The 15,846-nt window shown below is 38.6% G+C and overlaps 1 protein-coding gene across 1 annotated transcript in view; it reads left to right on the top strand.

The window, feature by feature from the left end:
• The window catches only part of LOC126199248 (DNA polymerase theta-like), a 363,755-nt gene that overhangs the window by 280,004 nt on the left and 67,905 nt on the right, over nucleotides 1–15,846 (top strand). The window contains exon 18 of the mRNA XM_049936047.1: nucleotides 1,865–2,151. Within this exon, the coding sequence (XP_049792004.1) occupies nucleotides 1,865–2,151 (287 nt within the window). The remainder of the gene's footprint in view (nucleotides 1–1,864; nucleotides 2,152–15,846) is intronic.

Genomic DNA, 15,846 nt, shown 5'->3' on the forward strand with positions numbered 1-15,846 from the left:
GGAGTGATGGACATAGACATGTATGGCATATATATGGTGAGTGCCAGTTCCAGAGTGCATTCATCTGCAACATATATGTCCCATCCCATGATTCATAATGTCAGTGCCCTCATTTACAATTCAGAGTCACATTCATTCTTTCTACATGATAAAGTAACCAGTGTATGCTGTATTACAGAGACTGTTATTCCCATACTTTTTCAGCATCAAGGTGATGTGCTTTTTCAGTATGACAATGCATGTCCACATATGGCTGCTGTGATGCAATATGCCCTTCATGGTGCACAACATGTGCCCTGCCCAGCAGGAGCACCCGATCTCTCACCAATTGAACACATATGGGACATGATGAAATAAGAACTTACTTATTCTCCAGGACTAGCAAGAACCATTGCCAAAATGCAACGAAATGCCCAGGTTACTTAGGACAGTCTATTGCAGGATGCCTTTCAGCACCTTTTTGCATGAAAGGATACACACCTTTGTTGCTGCCAGAGGCGACTGTTTGGGCACCTTTTTCTACGACAGGGGTGTTTTATTTGGTCTGAATTTGTTAGAATGTAACCCTACAACAATGAACTGCCTCTCACCTCACTTGTCAATAAAAAGACCTTGTCCTTGAGAGAGATGCATTTGTTTTCTGACGATGTATAGAAAGGGGCACGAAACGCTTTTAAGAAAATATGTTAGTTCATTGGAAAAGGTAAAGAAATAAATATTAGTTGAAAACAAATACAATCAAAGAAAATGGTTTAGAATAAACTTCTGTAGAGGATAAGATGCTTGAAATATAAGGAACTTACAGTATAATTAGGAATACCTTCAACTGCAGAATTTTTGGAACTTATGGACCAACAATGAAATATATCAGAATGTAGTAAACAAATCAGGAACAACGATAGATTTTTATTCTTTGGATATATTTACAGAATCGATGACAATAGATTGAGCAAAAGGATCTTCAAATATGAGTTAAAACAGGCATCAAAATTCAAGAGTTCAAGAAAGACTTGTAAAGAAATAGCATAAGGGAAGAAATAATGTGAAGCAAAACATTTAGAAGGAAACTTTTAAAAATAATAGACTTGCAGGGGTAAAAGGAAAATGAAATAAGGCACAAAGTGGTCAGAAGAAAGGAAAAAAGAAGCACATTGGAACAGTGAAAGAAGACTGGAAGAAATAATGAAAGATGAACAGAAACTGGAACATGGTTGCAAGAAGACCTTAGTGCAGAAAACAGGATGATAGCATACAAGAGATTAATATCCAGTTTAAAATTAATGTATAAACCAAACTTACAAAAATATTTGTGCTATAAGTATAATAAAACCATTGTGATCACTGAAAAAAATGATTCTGCCATTAAAAATGAAAAACACATGACTCTCTCCTTAAGAATCTGGAATAATGTTTCATATATCAAATTTCTCTTCATTTTTCATGCTTGGTCTTCTTTGTTATTTTGGTCAAGTTTACTATCCTCAATAACACAATTCTGACTGGCTCTTCATTGAATGTTATTCATAGTTTGTTAACTGATGTTTCACTGATTATGTAACTGCCATACATTTCACTTATTTATCCATGATCTTCTGTCAGTTGAAGTTTAGGGATGTCGATTTTGTTGCTCATTTTAAAGGCATGGAAATACTCATCTCTACGTGCACTGTCATTTAAGAGGGATCAAGTTGAGCTAATAAGGTGGGCAGTTGAATAATGTGGAGATGGGAAGGTGAGCATGTGTGTGTGTGGGGGGGAGGGGGGGGCAATAAGTATGAGAATTTCTCTCACATTCAGGCATATTTTATTTTTTTGATTACCTTCACATCTGATGTAAATATAAAATAAATTTATTTCCTTCCAGAGATACAACTGATTGCATTGATATCATAAATTTATCTGGACATGCAGATATCTTTTCCACTTTCAAGAGTGAACTTCAGCATGTGAAACATTTTTCCATTTCATTAGCCTGTGATAAATATGAAACCGAAAAGCAAACTGCAATAGGCAACAAAATATTGGGTAGGAAAAGAAAGAAGGTAGAAAGGGACAAAAGTTCACAGTTTGTGCACGGTGAGCGACGTGCTGTTGGCATTGCCATATGCTGTGGTGGTTATAATGTTTATTACATCTCTCTGCTGGATGAAGGTAAGTTCATATTGAAATAATATTACAAAACAATTTTTGATGGCTGAAATTTTGTCAGTGTTAATATGATTTTGGTACATTAGTAATTCATGTTTCATTTAGAAAGACAGACCGATTATGTGATCACTCCTTTATCAACTATAATTCTATGGAGTTCTTAGTCACCTATTGTCAAGCTTTACATCATCTTGTATTATAGCTCTACAGTTACATTACTGTGTTCACGTTTTCACACTACTATAAGATTTGCTTGTAATCTTGAACAGGTTCTCTCTCTCTCTCTCTCTCTCTCTCTCTCTCTCTCTCTCTCTCTCTCTCTCTCTCTCTCTCTCTCTCCCTCTCCCCCTCTCCCCCTCTCCCCCTCCCCTCTCCCTCCTCCCTCCCTCCCTCCCCCATCCCCACCACCAGCATGAGAGAAAGAATGGCGGGAACAGTGCAAGGATGATGACATTAATTAACTACTACTGTGTATGCTGCCTTCAGTTAAAATCATATAAATGCCTTTGGTCTGCACAGACTGTGTATATGCAAATAATTCACAGAAGAAAATTTTTTCTCCTCATAAAATTATGGTTAAATTCTTCTCCACAGTCAACCTCCTCTTCCAGTAAAACTAACCGGTAGACCTTCATATACCTCCTTCGTACTTTGAAACTGGCAAAAATAAATAAATTCCTCATCAAAATTCTTTTGAGACAGTAGCTAAGTACTGCGACCTATGACCTCACTGTTTGGTTTCCTCCCCCGAATCAACCAACCAATAGCTAAGTACAATGGAATGACACACACTAACTAGCGTTTGACATTAATTTTTACTATCCGTCATATAAATTCTAAACATCTTGGCAAGCTCACATCAAACATTATAATAATCCTTTTGAATTACAGAAAAATTATAGAACACCAATTTTACAATGCACAGAATCTCCTTGGACAATATGTGTGCAATGGAGGCGTAATGTATTCTCACTGTAATTGCCAATAATGTGAAAACCAACAGGGCACAATCTTTTGTTACAAAAGAGAGCGATACTCCTATTTTAAAACACAATAAAAATGTTAAAATACTTAGCACATACATTGGGTTGGTGGTTGTTGAAAAACAAGTTTTGCAAATGACATTAAAAAAGACAGAGTGAAATGAAATGACTTCTTACAAATCATTACAATCTTGAAACAGCAGTGAAAACCCCAAACAAACTAAAATATCTTCATTTGTCCTAATGGGTACACAATGAATACATCTCTGTCATCCCATGAACTATTGATAGATGGATGTACGGAGATTGGACAGTGGATACATGTTAAAGAAGGGGAGTGGTGTTCTGGAGCCCTTGATGTGCGCAAGGCACCCTGTGTTCTTAGTGAACCACTTTCCTTCACAAATAGTTTGTGTTAATAAGAGCAGATAAAAAACACTGCATTCTTGCTTATAATTAAAGTAACTGCTTTCACTCTTGTATGGGCACTTCAGAAGCATGTCTTTAACAAGCCACCAGACAGTGTGATAAATTCCACGTCACATAAAAATTGTTTGCGACATCCACCTGCTCTTCTTTTAGAGTTCAGTTGGAAGCTGAAAGTAAATAAAAAAGAATCTCAGATGACTTTTGACAATACAATAATCTGCCAGTGCCCCCCCCCCCCTCCACACACACACACACACACACACACACACACACACACACATATACACACACACACAAAAATCAGTGCTGTTGACATTTGATAGATTTATATATAAATGTAACTGTGTTTGTATTCTACTTGCAGCACTTCCATTCCAAATACCACTACAGTGTTACATGTTCAGAAATAAACCCCCTTTTTTTTGTTTTTTAATTATTCACTCTAAATGTGCCACATCAATCATGTGTCTTGTTTTCCAGGGAAAAAATGTCAAGTGGTCAACAATTTACCTTCTTGTAGTTTTTTGTTGATTTCAGAAGATACCTGGTAAATTTCTGGAATGATGATAGAAATTGACACAGTACATACCTTGCACTAGAACATCAAACTGGAGTGATTATTCTCAGTAGCATTAAATCAGAAAGTCTGAGCTAAACTTGTTACCAATAAGTCTTAGCCACACAGTCTTGAGGCGTCTTGTCAAGGTGCGTGCGACACCCCCCCCCCTCCCCCGTCAGAGGTTAGAGTCCTCCCTCAGGCACGGGTGTGTGTGTCGTCCTTAGTATAAGATAGTTCAAGTTAGATTAAATAGTGTGTAAGGTTAGGGACAATGACCTCAGCAGTTTGGTCCAATAAGATCTTACTACAAACTTCCAATTTCTTTGCTATCAAAGTGGTCCACCAAGAAGAAGTATTACTTCAAAATCAGTCACTGATGTACAAGTAAAGTTTTTAAAGTTTTTAGACAGCTTACTACTTTCCATCTTTACCTCTTACATCACGCACGCGCGCGCACACACACACACACACACACACACACACACACACACACACACACACAATTGTTATGACTCAAAAGATAATCATTAATCCAGTACTTGCACTTCTTTTTACAATTTCGTCTTTCTTCTAAAAATAATAACAGCTGCTGCTAGCAAAACGGGCATTTTAATCACTGGAATAGTCGGTGCTCCTATCTAGACGTGTATGGAATTATGTGTGTCCTCTTGTTGAGAAAAAAGCATACTACTACACAGATACCTTTTTTGTCATGTGAAGCAAGTGCAGGCATGCAGCAACTAGGTTCGAAGCACACAGGTCTTAGTGCACCTTTAAGATCCCATAAAACACTGGATCCATTGGGCAACCATCATTATCCGTGAATAAAGTACTATGTTTTGAAGCAGCATCAGTGGTTTAAAATACTCACGCTTTTGATAGCATTCGCCATCATCATGCTTAGGCGTGAAAACTGTTTACTACTAGTAATATAAAGTTGTTCTAGTAATAAATATGAAACAGCAGAACCTAGGATCTTTAGAGGTGAACTGAATCTACCCATGCATAGGAAGGCTACACAAACAGTGCCCGGCATGTCAGGCCTGCAGTAGTGATGGGGGCCTGCACTACCATCAAAACTGCCACCTCCATGTTCCTATTGTCATCAACCATTATTTTTTATTTTTCTCCAGTGTCCAAAGACTGCCCTAAAGCCCTTATAGTGTTTACCCTTGATCTCTATTGAATGTTTAGTGCCCTTGTCAAATATTGACTGTCTTTTTTATAACTGACTCCCAGTACATTGCTGCATAGGTCAAGCTACTTGCTCTTACAACAGTGATGTGTTATTTCTCAGGACAATGTTCTGCTGCAGTCAATTTGTCTAGCTCTGTTCATTTTTATGGCTTGCCTTTTTAGCACAGCACTCTGCAATACTGAATGAATGGTTTGCCCCATGGAAATACTACCAAATTTACATTGAATACACATATCATACATGCAGTTAAGGCCTAAATTACATATCTCACGTCTTCGGAGTGAGGTGGAAAACTGATCTCAACCCATACTTCTGGAGGAAGTGGTCTACCTTTCTAGTTGTGCCACAGAATGGAAAGAATCCTGCCACTGTGATGTCTTCCACGTAGGTCCCAAAGTAATTTTTACCAATTGCACTTGAAAATATAATTGGTATCATTCTTCGGTAGTTATTGTACTTGAACGTATGTCTTAAATGCTTCATTTCAGATTGGAGATATATCCTGTCACTTTCTATAGAAAGTCTGGTTAAGAATTGTGAATTATTTAGGAATAAAGTAAACAACTTACTGAAAAGCACAAGTGCTGTGTTATCGATTGTTATGCAGACAAAAGGTACAAAGCTTTGGTACCTTTCGGAAAGAACTTTCTTTTTCAAGCTTATAGTAAAAACGAACAAACACACACACACACACACACACACACACACACACACACACACACACACACACTTAGCCATATACACACATACACTTGTCTCCCTATGTTATGCTCAGTTAACCATCAGCTGTATTCCTGGCCCATGTTGGGTGTACTAGGGTGGTGGGTGTATGCAGTGGGATGGAGAGAGGCGAAAGGCAGGGAGCGAGTTGGGAGGAAGCGTCTAGCAGCTTGTGGGAGAGTGGGGAGCCATCTGTGGGCTAGGTAGGGGTGCAGGTAGGGGGGCAGTTGGTAGATGGCTGGGCACATGATTCACAGACTGGGGCATGAGATAGCAGCACACAACTAGCTGACACGAATGGGAGGTGATACTGTCCCATACAGACACATCGGCAGTTATGAGAACTCCCTCACTCAATATGCTGAAGGTCTTACTCACAAACAGATCTCCTGTCCCATATCCCCCACACACACCTAATCCTCACATCCATCCCAAAAACCAACCACAAAGAAACACCCCCTTGTCACCAAATACCAACCAGGACTGGATCGACTGAACCATATCCTTCGCCATGGCTTTGATTATCTATCATCATGCCCCAAAATGAGGGACGTCCTACCCAAGATACTTCCATCCTCTTCCCAAGTGAGGTTCCTCTACACACCCAATCTCCACAATGTCCTAGTGCATCCCTATGCCACTCCCACCCCCAATTCCTTGCTACAGGGATGTGGAAGACCCAGATGCAAGACCTGCCTGATCCACCAACCCAGCACCACATACTCCAGTCCAGTCACAGGCTTATCCTATCCCATAAGAGGCCAGACCACCTGTGAAAGCAGCCACATTATATACCAGATCTGCTGCTCAGTGGTTTACATTGGTATGACAACCAACCAGCTGTCAACTAGAATGAATGTCCACTGCCAAACTGTTGAAAAAAAAGGTGGCAGTATTACTTCCATTGAATGAGTATATGTCTAACAGAAAGATAGTAACCTTCATTCAGAATTATGGGTTGGCTAGTTTTCTGTCCCAGTCCAAACATCCTATTAAAGGTATCATTAATATCAGAGTGCTAGATGTGCTGGTATTCCCTAAGAATTGGGCCATATTTATGTTGCACAATCCATTCACACAGTGGTTGAATATGTGCTCCATATAAAATAGAGGGAGTTACGTAAGTCAGCTGTGGCACAACATCACTGAGAGAATGGCCTCAAAACTTCGTTTTAAAGGATGAAAATCATGACCCAAGCAAAAACTTTGGGATTCAGTTATAAAGGAGTCAGCCAAGGTTTAATTACAGCTTAATAATTTCACTAGAGATATGTGGTACACACTTGGTATGATATGAAGACACGCTCTGGACACCAAGCTAAAACAAAGGACGATCCTTGAAGGCTGTAGAGAGAAGAGAATGGCTGTTCCAAGATTTGTACTGACCCCTCACACTTCATATTGTCATGTGGCCTGATGGTGTGGTGGATCTGCCACATGCAGCTTGGAACTTAGAAGGCACTGTGGTGAATTGTGCATGGTATTAATCAATCTCATCTGATTATCTTAGTAACTGGAAGAATGCTATTTAATTTTCAAAATCTAAACATAAATATGTTTTAATCATAATAGTTTGATGCCAGTGACCAGTTTATTGATTGCATAGGTAACACATTCTTCATTAACCAGGGTGGGCCAGATGCCAATGGCCATCTCACATTTGTAAGATGCCGCAAGTGCCACAAAAACTGATGTTTCACAGTCTCGTTGAAAAGTCCTCATGGATACCTCTGATTATCCACTTTCATTGGTACACACTGTAATTATTCTTATCATAGTTAAACTGAGATGGCCTGGGAAGTGGCATTGGTTAGCCATGAACAGAACTGCAACAAGCCTTCAGATTTAACAGTAGTTACACCGGTACCTATTGTTTTAGATGAGAGCACATGAAAGACAGCAGTATCAGGCGAGCATCTTCACCTACGTGCATTTTAGAACACTTCCATCAGTCATGTTAAATATAATTCTGCTCATGAATCAAGTGCTCAATATGAAGAGAAACTTTACTCACATTAGCCATTTCTAGAACTCCACAAAACTACCTCAAGCATTTTGTAATTAATAAAAAGAACAACATGGAAAAATAATATTTAATTAGTTTTGCATATCTTTTGGTTATGATTCTAAAACACACTCTCGCTCGTCTGTGCATAATAAACTGAATAAAGGATCAGGATACAGCACTTCCATCACGCGAACAGTCGGCTGACTTCATAGTTAAACTTTGAAGACACAATATCAGAAATCTTGCAAGCACAAAGCCACACACTGATATCATTTACCCGTCATGTTGAGAATGCATAATGACTCAAGAATGCAGTCCTATTGTCATTCTAATAATTGTCACAGTTGAAAATTATTCTTGTACTCTCATTCAAAATGACTTCTTACTTGTAGACAATACTGCATGTAATATTTGCGAAATAACCTGTTCCTACTGAGATGCTATTGCGGACACTCGGAGCAGCATTTGAATAGTGATAGTACACAAAAATTACTACATTAAATGAGAAATGAATATTTTTGTGGAGCTGTGTGAACTGACTCTGTGGCAACTACCTAGAAACTTATTGTTCAAGTGTGCCAACACCTTAGCTGGTGCCCCTCCTCCACTGAAAATTGCTTCCATGCTCATGAGTCACATTACTGGTACTCACTATTGAAAGTGAATGAAAACCTTACTGTTCTCTCTTACTTTCTTTAGATTACTATCAAAATAATTAGTTCTTAACCAGAAGGTTAAGATCTCGTGAGACTATTTAATATCTTTTGTGATGTCTAGATCTATAGAGTATCAGACTATTTCATCTTTGACATAGTCATTCCATGCTCTTTTAAGCTGCTGAAGAGGTCTACCTATGCAATGATTGTTCTAGAATATTTAAGACGTTTTCTGTATTCCTGTGCAAATGCCACGCCCAAATAATTTCCAGTAGCACTACTCTCACACCTTTCTACTCTTGGCAACTAACCACCTTCCCTACGTAATGTTCAAGCATCCACCTGCCTAGTGTCATTTAAAGTTCTCCCTGTTATGTTAATTGGAGTACAAATAAATAGCTTCTTCATATTTGTGAATGGATGCATGGAATTCTCTTCAAATTTAGGTGAAGCTTTTAAGTTATTACTATTATTATCAAATGCAAGTAAAAAGAATAGCATAGGACACATTTATACATTACTGTGTAACTAGTTGCTACATTAGAAACTTCCAACGTTTTTGTAAATTGTACCACCCTAGAAGATCCTACACGTAACTGCTTTGGCATTTCTAGCAGTTAGTTCTAGGTACTGAAAAGATGTCTACAGCTGTTTAAAGCTTCAGAATTATAATTCAGTTGATTTGACTTCAAAGTCGACAGGATAATATTCTCCCAAGCCATGACTGCTTGCCCACCATCCATAATTCATGTAGACAGATCAGAATTGAGTCCATGGTGCGCACATCACAGCACTGATATCTTAGATGTACTCAATAGATTTTAGGTTAGCTAACTTAAGGAAGGGGGCTGGGGTGGCACGTAAAAATCCTCATGTGTGTGGAGTGTTCCTCAAACTATTCTGACACAATTTGCAAGCTAATTGGTACTTCTGAAGGTAGAGATTACCTTCAGCTTATGGTGCACATGAAGTGCTTGCAATGGTAAATGAGGGACCAATGCCGATTAATTGTAAATAATGTCATAGATGATCATATATGGCCAATTTTTGACCACTTTTTCAGAATATGGGGACCCTTTAGCTCACCAGTAACTGGTATCACGGGAACGTTCTATATTATTTTATGCTGTTTTACAACTGACATCAGCTACATAGCAAAAACTTGCTGACTATGAACACCAGGTCAACCCATTCTCTTTTGATCAGAACATGGCTTGTAAATAGTTTTCAACAGTTTGCCACTGGGTGACGTGCAAATTCCACAATATTTCCTCAGGGCAACTGTCTGACATCTTTAGGTGGTTGAACCTTGCTGGTGCTCAGTCGTACCTAGCCACCAGCAAGGTTCAACCACCTGAAATGTCGGACAGTTGCTCCCAGGAAATAATGTGGAATTTACACCACGCCATCTGGTGGCAAACCCATGAAGACTATTTACAATACAGCTGCCAGGAAAGCTTGAAGAGTTGCAGAACATGACTTGATTTTGTTGCACCTGATAATGCAGCTATAATGCTGCAAAACTGGTTCTTGCTTGTAAATAAAGTTCTTACAGCTGTAGCAGTTTTATCTTCAAAATGATATCACCAGTAATTCCTACAGATAGTGATTATGGTCATTACATGCTGTTGAACAAATACCTACATTTATTGAATTGAAAGCAGAGGCATTATAAAACGTCAGAATTGATGGGATGCTCTACACGTAGTCTTTTGTGTGTAGAAGAAGCTTATTGGAAAGTGAAGGGATAACTGAAGTGTTACACAAAGCAGCTAGAAAGTACTTGCTAATAAAATCAGACAGAACTTTTTAGCTTGTTGAAAACTGGATTTCAATGCTTACGTTTTCACCTATGAATTAATTATATTTGATCAGTTTTTACAGAACTACAGCTGCTGGAATCTCTGTTAAATTAGTTCCACATGTAATTTGTTGTACAACTGCTGACAAGTAATGATTGAGAACCAGTGAACAAAAAATATTTTGGTTGTAGATGAATACAGTTATGAGAATTATTATTATATTTTAGTCCAAATCTTCTGATTAAGCTACAAAAGATGTACTTACCACTTAATTTCATTTTATCTGACAAGGTTTTTGAGAAATGATTGGGATGCATTTCACTGTATCTACCAAGTTTGTGTAAAATCTGATATTTGAGCTCCTGATATTCATATAGTTGCTTCTCTTCAAAAGTTTCCCTAATTTTCCTACAGGCGTTATCTATCTTTTCCCTAGTCGTGCATCTGTCCTCTAGCCATTTTGCACTTTCCGTCAGTCAAATCCTTAGACGTTTTATATTTGCTTCTTTCAGGGATTACATTAAAGTATTATCCAAAGATTTCTACTAGACCTTTCCTTTTTACCTTCTGCTGCCTTCTCTATTTAATCTCTGAAAGCTACCCATTCACTTCTGTTTTATTCCTTTCTCCAATTTCAGTCAGTTCGTGCCTAATGCTCACTCTGAAACCCTCGATAAACTATGATTCCTTCAATTTATCCAGGTACAATTTCTTCAGTTGTAATCGGTAGTTCATAACAAATAAATTATGTTTGGAGTCCTTATCTGAAAATGTGTTACTGTTTAAAATCTCATTTTGAAATCTCTGTCTTACATTATATAATCTGTCTGAAACCTTCCAGTGTCTCCAAATCTCATCCTTGTATACAAACTTCTCATATGATTCTTAAGTCTGAATGATGATTAAATTGTGTGTTGGGCAAGTGACTTCTTCTTTTATTCTTTTCTCAAGTTCATTTTCTACTGTTTTTCCTTCTCTTCCTTTCTGTAATATACATTTCCAGTCACTCATCACAATTAACTTTTCATTACTTTCTTTCAGTCTCTTCGTCCACTACAGAGCTAACTGACATATAAAGTTTAGCTACTGTGGTGGATGTTGGTTTTATGTCTATCTTGGCTATGACAGAGTATTTGCTATGCTGTTCACAGTAACTTACTCACATTCCTATTTTCTTATTTGTTGCCATGCCTATACCTGCATTACTCCTATTTGATTTTGTATTTATAACCATTTAATCAAAAATCCTGTTCTTCCTGTCCTTGATACTTCACTAATTCCCACTATAGCTAACTTCCCTTTATAAATTCTGTAACATTCCTACCTGTTTAAGGGAACTACCATTCTCTGCTCTGACCCATAGACTGTCAGTTTTGTTATTCCGTAGTAGTCTCTGCTTGAAGATACAAATTGGGAACTATTTAGCATCTGGAATACCTTACCTGGGAGGATTCCATCACCATTAAGACATGTAGTAGCACTGCATTCCCTTGGAGAAGAGAACAGCTGTAGTTACCCCTTGTTTTTGTTTTTTCCCCAGCTGTTCACATCAGTCAGTCATCCAGGCTGGTGGCCCTCCTAGGTTTGTCTCACCTCTCCACATGTATCCCTCTATCATGGTCGCACCTACTATACAAGTATCAGCATCATTGAGTCTCACAATTCATCAAACTTGGCAAGCTTTATAGGGGACCAGGGTGGGGTAGTATTATTAATTTCAGAAGTGTCTGTTTGCCATTGTTCATCTTTTATGCCTTTATTTGATAGTACGTTTCTCTTTATAGGTTTTGAAGTTAATTCACTTCCACTGGCAGATTTTTGTTTTCATCATCTGTTGAAAGATGGAAACAAAAGTAATCAGTGGAAATTTTCACACTTGTCCTTTTTGCTACAGGTATTTGTTTAAAGATATTTTGCAAATCTGATTTTTCGATAAAATAATTTACAAATGAGAATTAGCCTGTGGTATTTGCGGTGTACGGAGGTGATGCAAACCAACAATGGAATTTGCCATCACATCCTGTAGTGTCTCAACAGAAATGGATTCTGATGCCACAGTTAGCCGATTTGAGCTTGTCCAGTGTGGTGGGATGTTGGTGTTAGACAGTGTTGATCTTTCTGGAAGACAGTCTATTTCGAGACGCCCCACAAAAAGTATAGTCACAAGCAGTCAGATTAGGAGAATATAGAGGCCAGTCTATCTCTGCAGCTGTAAATTTGTAATAATACAGTGCAGTGACTCTATTCCTGAATTATTCATCAAGAAAGCAAAACATCTGTTCAGTGCAATGTGGTTGGCCCCATCCTGCATGAACCACTTGGTGCCTGGTTGATCCTCCAAAACTAGCTGTGTGGCAAGAAATTATTCCAAAATTACAACATTATGTTCACTAGTGAAAAAGGGCCAATAATGCCTCTGCTGCATACTGCATCCCAAACAGCTACTTTGGAATAATACAATTATTTTGCTTCACACAAATAGGGATTTTTGAGAACCCCAAAATTGTTAATATTTCAATTCATAACTCCATTGATGTGGAAGTCAGCTTCATCTGTGAACCAGATCCAGCCAGCATCAACTTCTCCATTATCAATCATTTTGAGCATCTGATTCACAAAGTCAGCCTTCTGTCACATAACTTGCACAGGTATGACGTTGTGACTTTGAATTTTGAATGGAAACGTGTAGGCTCTGTCTCAATATTTCTGTACAATAGAATGCTTCAGAACAGTCTCTGTTGCAATCCTTCGTATAGAATTCTTTGGATTTTGCTGTGATGACATTTTCAGGTGTAGCTACATTTTGTCTGAGGCTATCATTGCCTGCTAGATCATCAGCCACATTGACTATCCACTGGAATTTAGTGAAGAGCTTGTGAATGGTTCTGCATTGGGTCCTTCCAGGACATTAAACCATGTTTGAGTTGTGTGACTTGTTGTTGTAGGAATGTGTTTAAATTGGTGGTATTCCAGCACCAGAAAAACACATTGTACAATGGGATACATGATTTCAACACTTTCCTTCAGTTCACTAACTGCTTTTAATGTTTCAATGGTGGAACTGATCACTCTCAGTTGCACTGCACTATTTGTGATTACAGTGCCATCTGTTAGCAGATTTTTGAACTATTTCAAAACTTTTGTGCAACTCCTGTTTAAAATTCTTACAACTTTCACAGTAAACAATCTGTTTGTTGCACCTGTCTATCAATCTTAGCTTTTCAGATATTTAATTTTGAAGTCAGGAACAACTTTGCCAGACACCTTGAAGGAGGACTGTTTATAGTGTAGCCAGGTTGTGTTTACAAGCTAACTATTGTCTGCACCTGAAAACCATTGTAAAATTTGTTGAGGTACCCAGATAAGCCTGTTATTTTGAGCAGGAGGCATGAGTAATTCATGAATGAACTGTACAGGTGCAAAAGGGGGCCCTGGTGAGAATGGGCATAGTGTGGGCATCCTTTGCAGGCCATTTAATTATAACGTGTAGATTTTCATGAGCAAAAAGGAAGTTTATTCATTCTTGTTCAAAGTATAAATGGTCTCACTCAGGTCAGTTTGTGAAATCACAGTACTCATAAGATGATGATGAAAATAACCTAGAAAAAAGAAGTAGGAAAAGAATCATGTCATTGTTAGCTGAAAGTGGAGGCAGAGTGTGCTTGTACCTGGAGCTGACAAGTTTCGGCATTGGCCAGCAGTCAACACATTATTTCTCTAGCACTCTTCCTTCTGGCTATTCAAAACAGGTCCATAGTGGGCATGTTGTCAGAAGACCATGTAACACAGGAACAAACTAATTCTTTGGAAGCGATAATCCTGCTGAACATTCCAGGAACATAGTAAAATGAAAAATTATAAGTGAAATAAAAAGTTTTTAATACCAATCAGACTAGCTATTTGATGTGCACAGGAACAGTGCATACAGGTTGGATTGAAAGATGAATAGACTCGGACAGAAAATGAGGATGTTGTGTTATCTACTTATGGGCTGTCTCTGCAGAATGTAAATACACCATTAAAAATATAACAGAAATGGACAGATAAGAAATCCACCCACCAGCAGGAGTGTAGACATATAAAAGATATTAAGGTTTGAAAGCTTTTGGAGCCAGCGGCTCTTCCTTCTGGCAGAAGGGTTGGGGGGGGGGGGGGGGGCGGGGGGGAAGAATTGGTGAGGTTTAGGAAAGGGGGTAGAATTTGGAAAAGTCATTCAGAGATTACTGCCAAAATATCATGCTTGAGTTAATAAGAACAAAAGCTAAGTGCATTATACGTTATGGTTGGGAGGGAGCAGCATAAAGCAGTCAGGTCAGAAAATGAAAGATGCAGAGAACTAAAAGGGAGTGAAGAAAGGAATAGTTCCTGTGAACAAATGCTAAGAACAAAGAAATTGTCTCAAATTAAGGCCAGGTGGGTGGCAAAACAAAGGACATGTTGCAGCACCAGTTCTCACCTGTAGTGCTCTGAGTAACTGGTGCCTGGGGGAAAAATCCAGGTAGCAAGTGTTGTGAGACAAGTACCAATGTCATAACTGTCATGTTTTAGAGAATGTTCAGCAACAGAATATTGACAGAATGGACATCATTTTAGGATATCATAGCCTTGTTGGTGTAGCTGATTAATACACTAAAGACCAGAATAATACTGAGTGACAAGTGGTGTACTCATAAGTTGTTTTTTGAAGAGATTAGCAGTATCAGGATTGGATGTGATATCCTGGGAAATATGCCTTTGACCTAGGCTGGTGGGGTAATTATGCCTAGTGAGGGCTGGCTTAAGAATGGTGGTGTATTGCTGTTAGAAAATGTGTCTGAACAAGTATATTTGCCTCAAATGCCAAGGCTGTATGAGAGGGAAAGTTTGACATGGGAAGGATGGCAACTGTCAAAATGTAAGTTCTGTTGTTTGTTAGTAAGTTTAATGTGAACAGAAGTGTGTAACAGAACATTGGTGAAGATGAGATTAATGTCAAGGAAAGTAGCATGGGATCAGGACAGAACCACAGACCTTCACTTATATGTACTCCCTGTGTACAAATAACACAGCGTCTGCTGGGAGGATAATGATGGAGTCATCAGCCTTTAGGGAATGATGAGCCTGAAGTTGTGCAGAGGACATGTTAGGGTCATGTTGTTGGGACATGAGGAAAGGTTGTGAAGCAATGCTGGATGTGAGGAATTCTAGGAAGGTTTTTAAGGGCTGTTGTTGAGGCAGTGGTAATGAGTCAAATTGAGATTGTGGTTGGAACTATTCAAGGCAGTGTCCAATGTTAGGTCTTCTGGTGGAATGGTTTTGAGATTGGGCTGTGAAGTGATATTCCCAGTTGACGTTACATGTGAA

Source organism: Schistocerca nitens, chromosome 1, assembly GCF_023898315.1.
Source record: "Schistocerca nitens isolate TAMUIC-IGC-003100 chromosome 1, iqSchNite1.1, whole genome shotgun sequence".
Lineage (NCBI taxonomy): Eukaryota > Metazoa > Arthropoda > Insecta > Orthoptera > Acrididae > Schistocerca > Schistocerca nitens.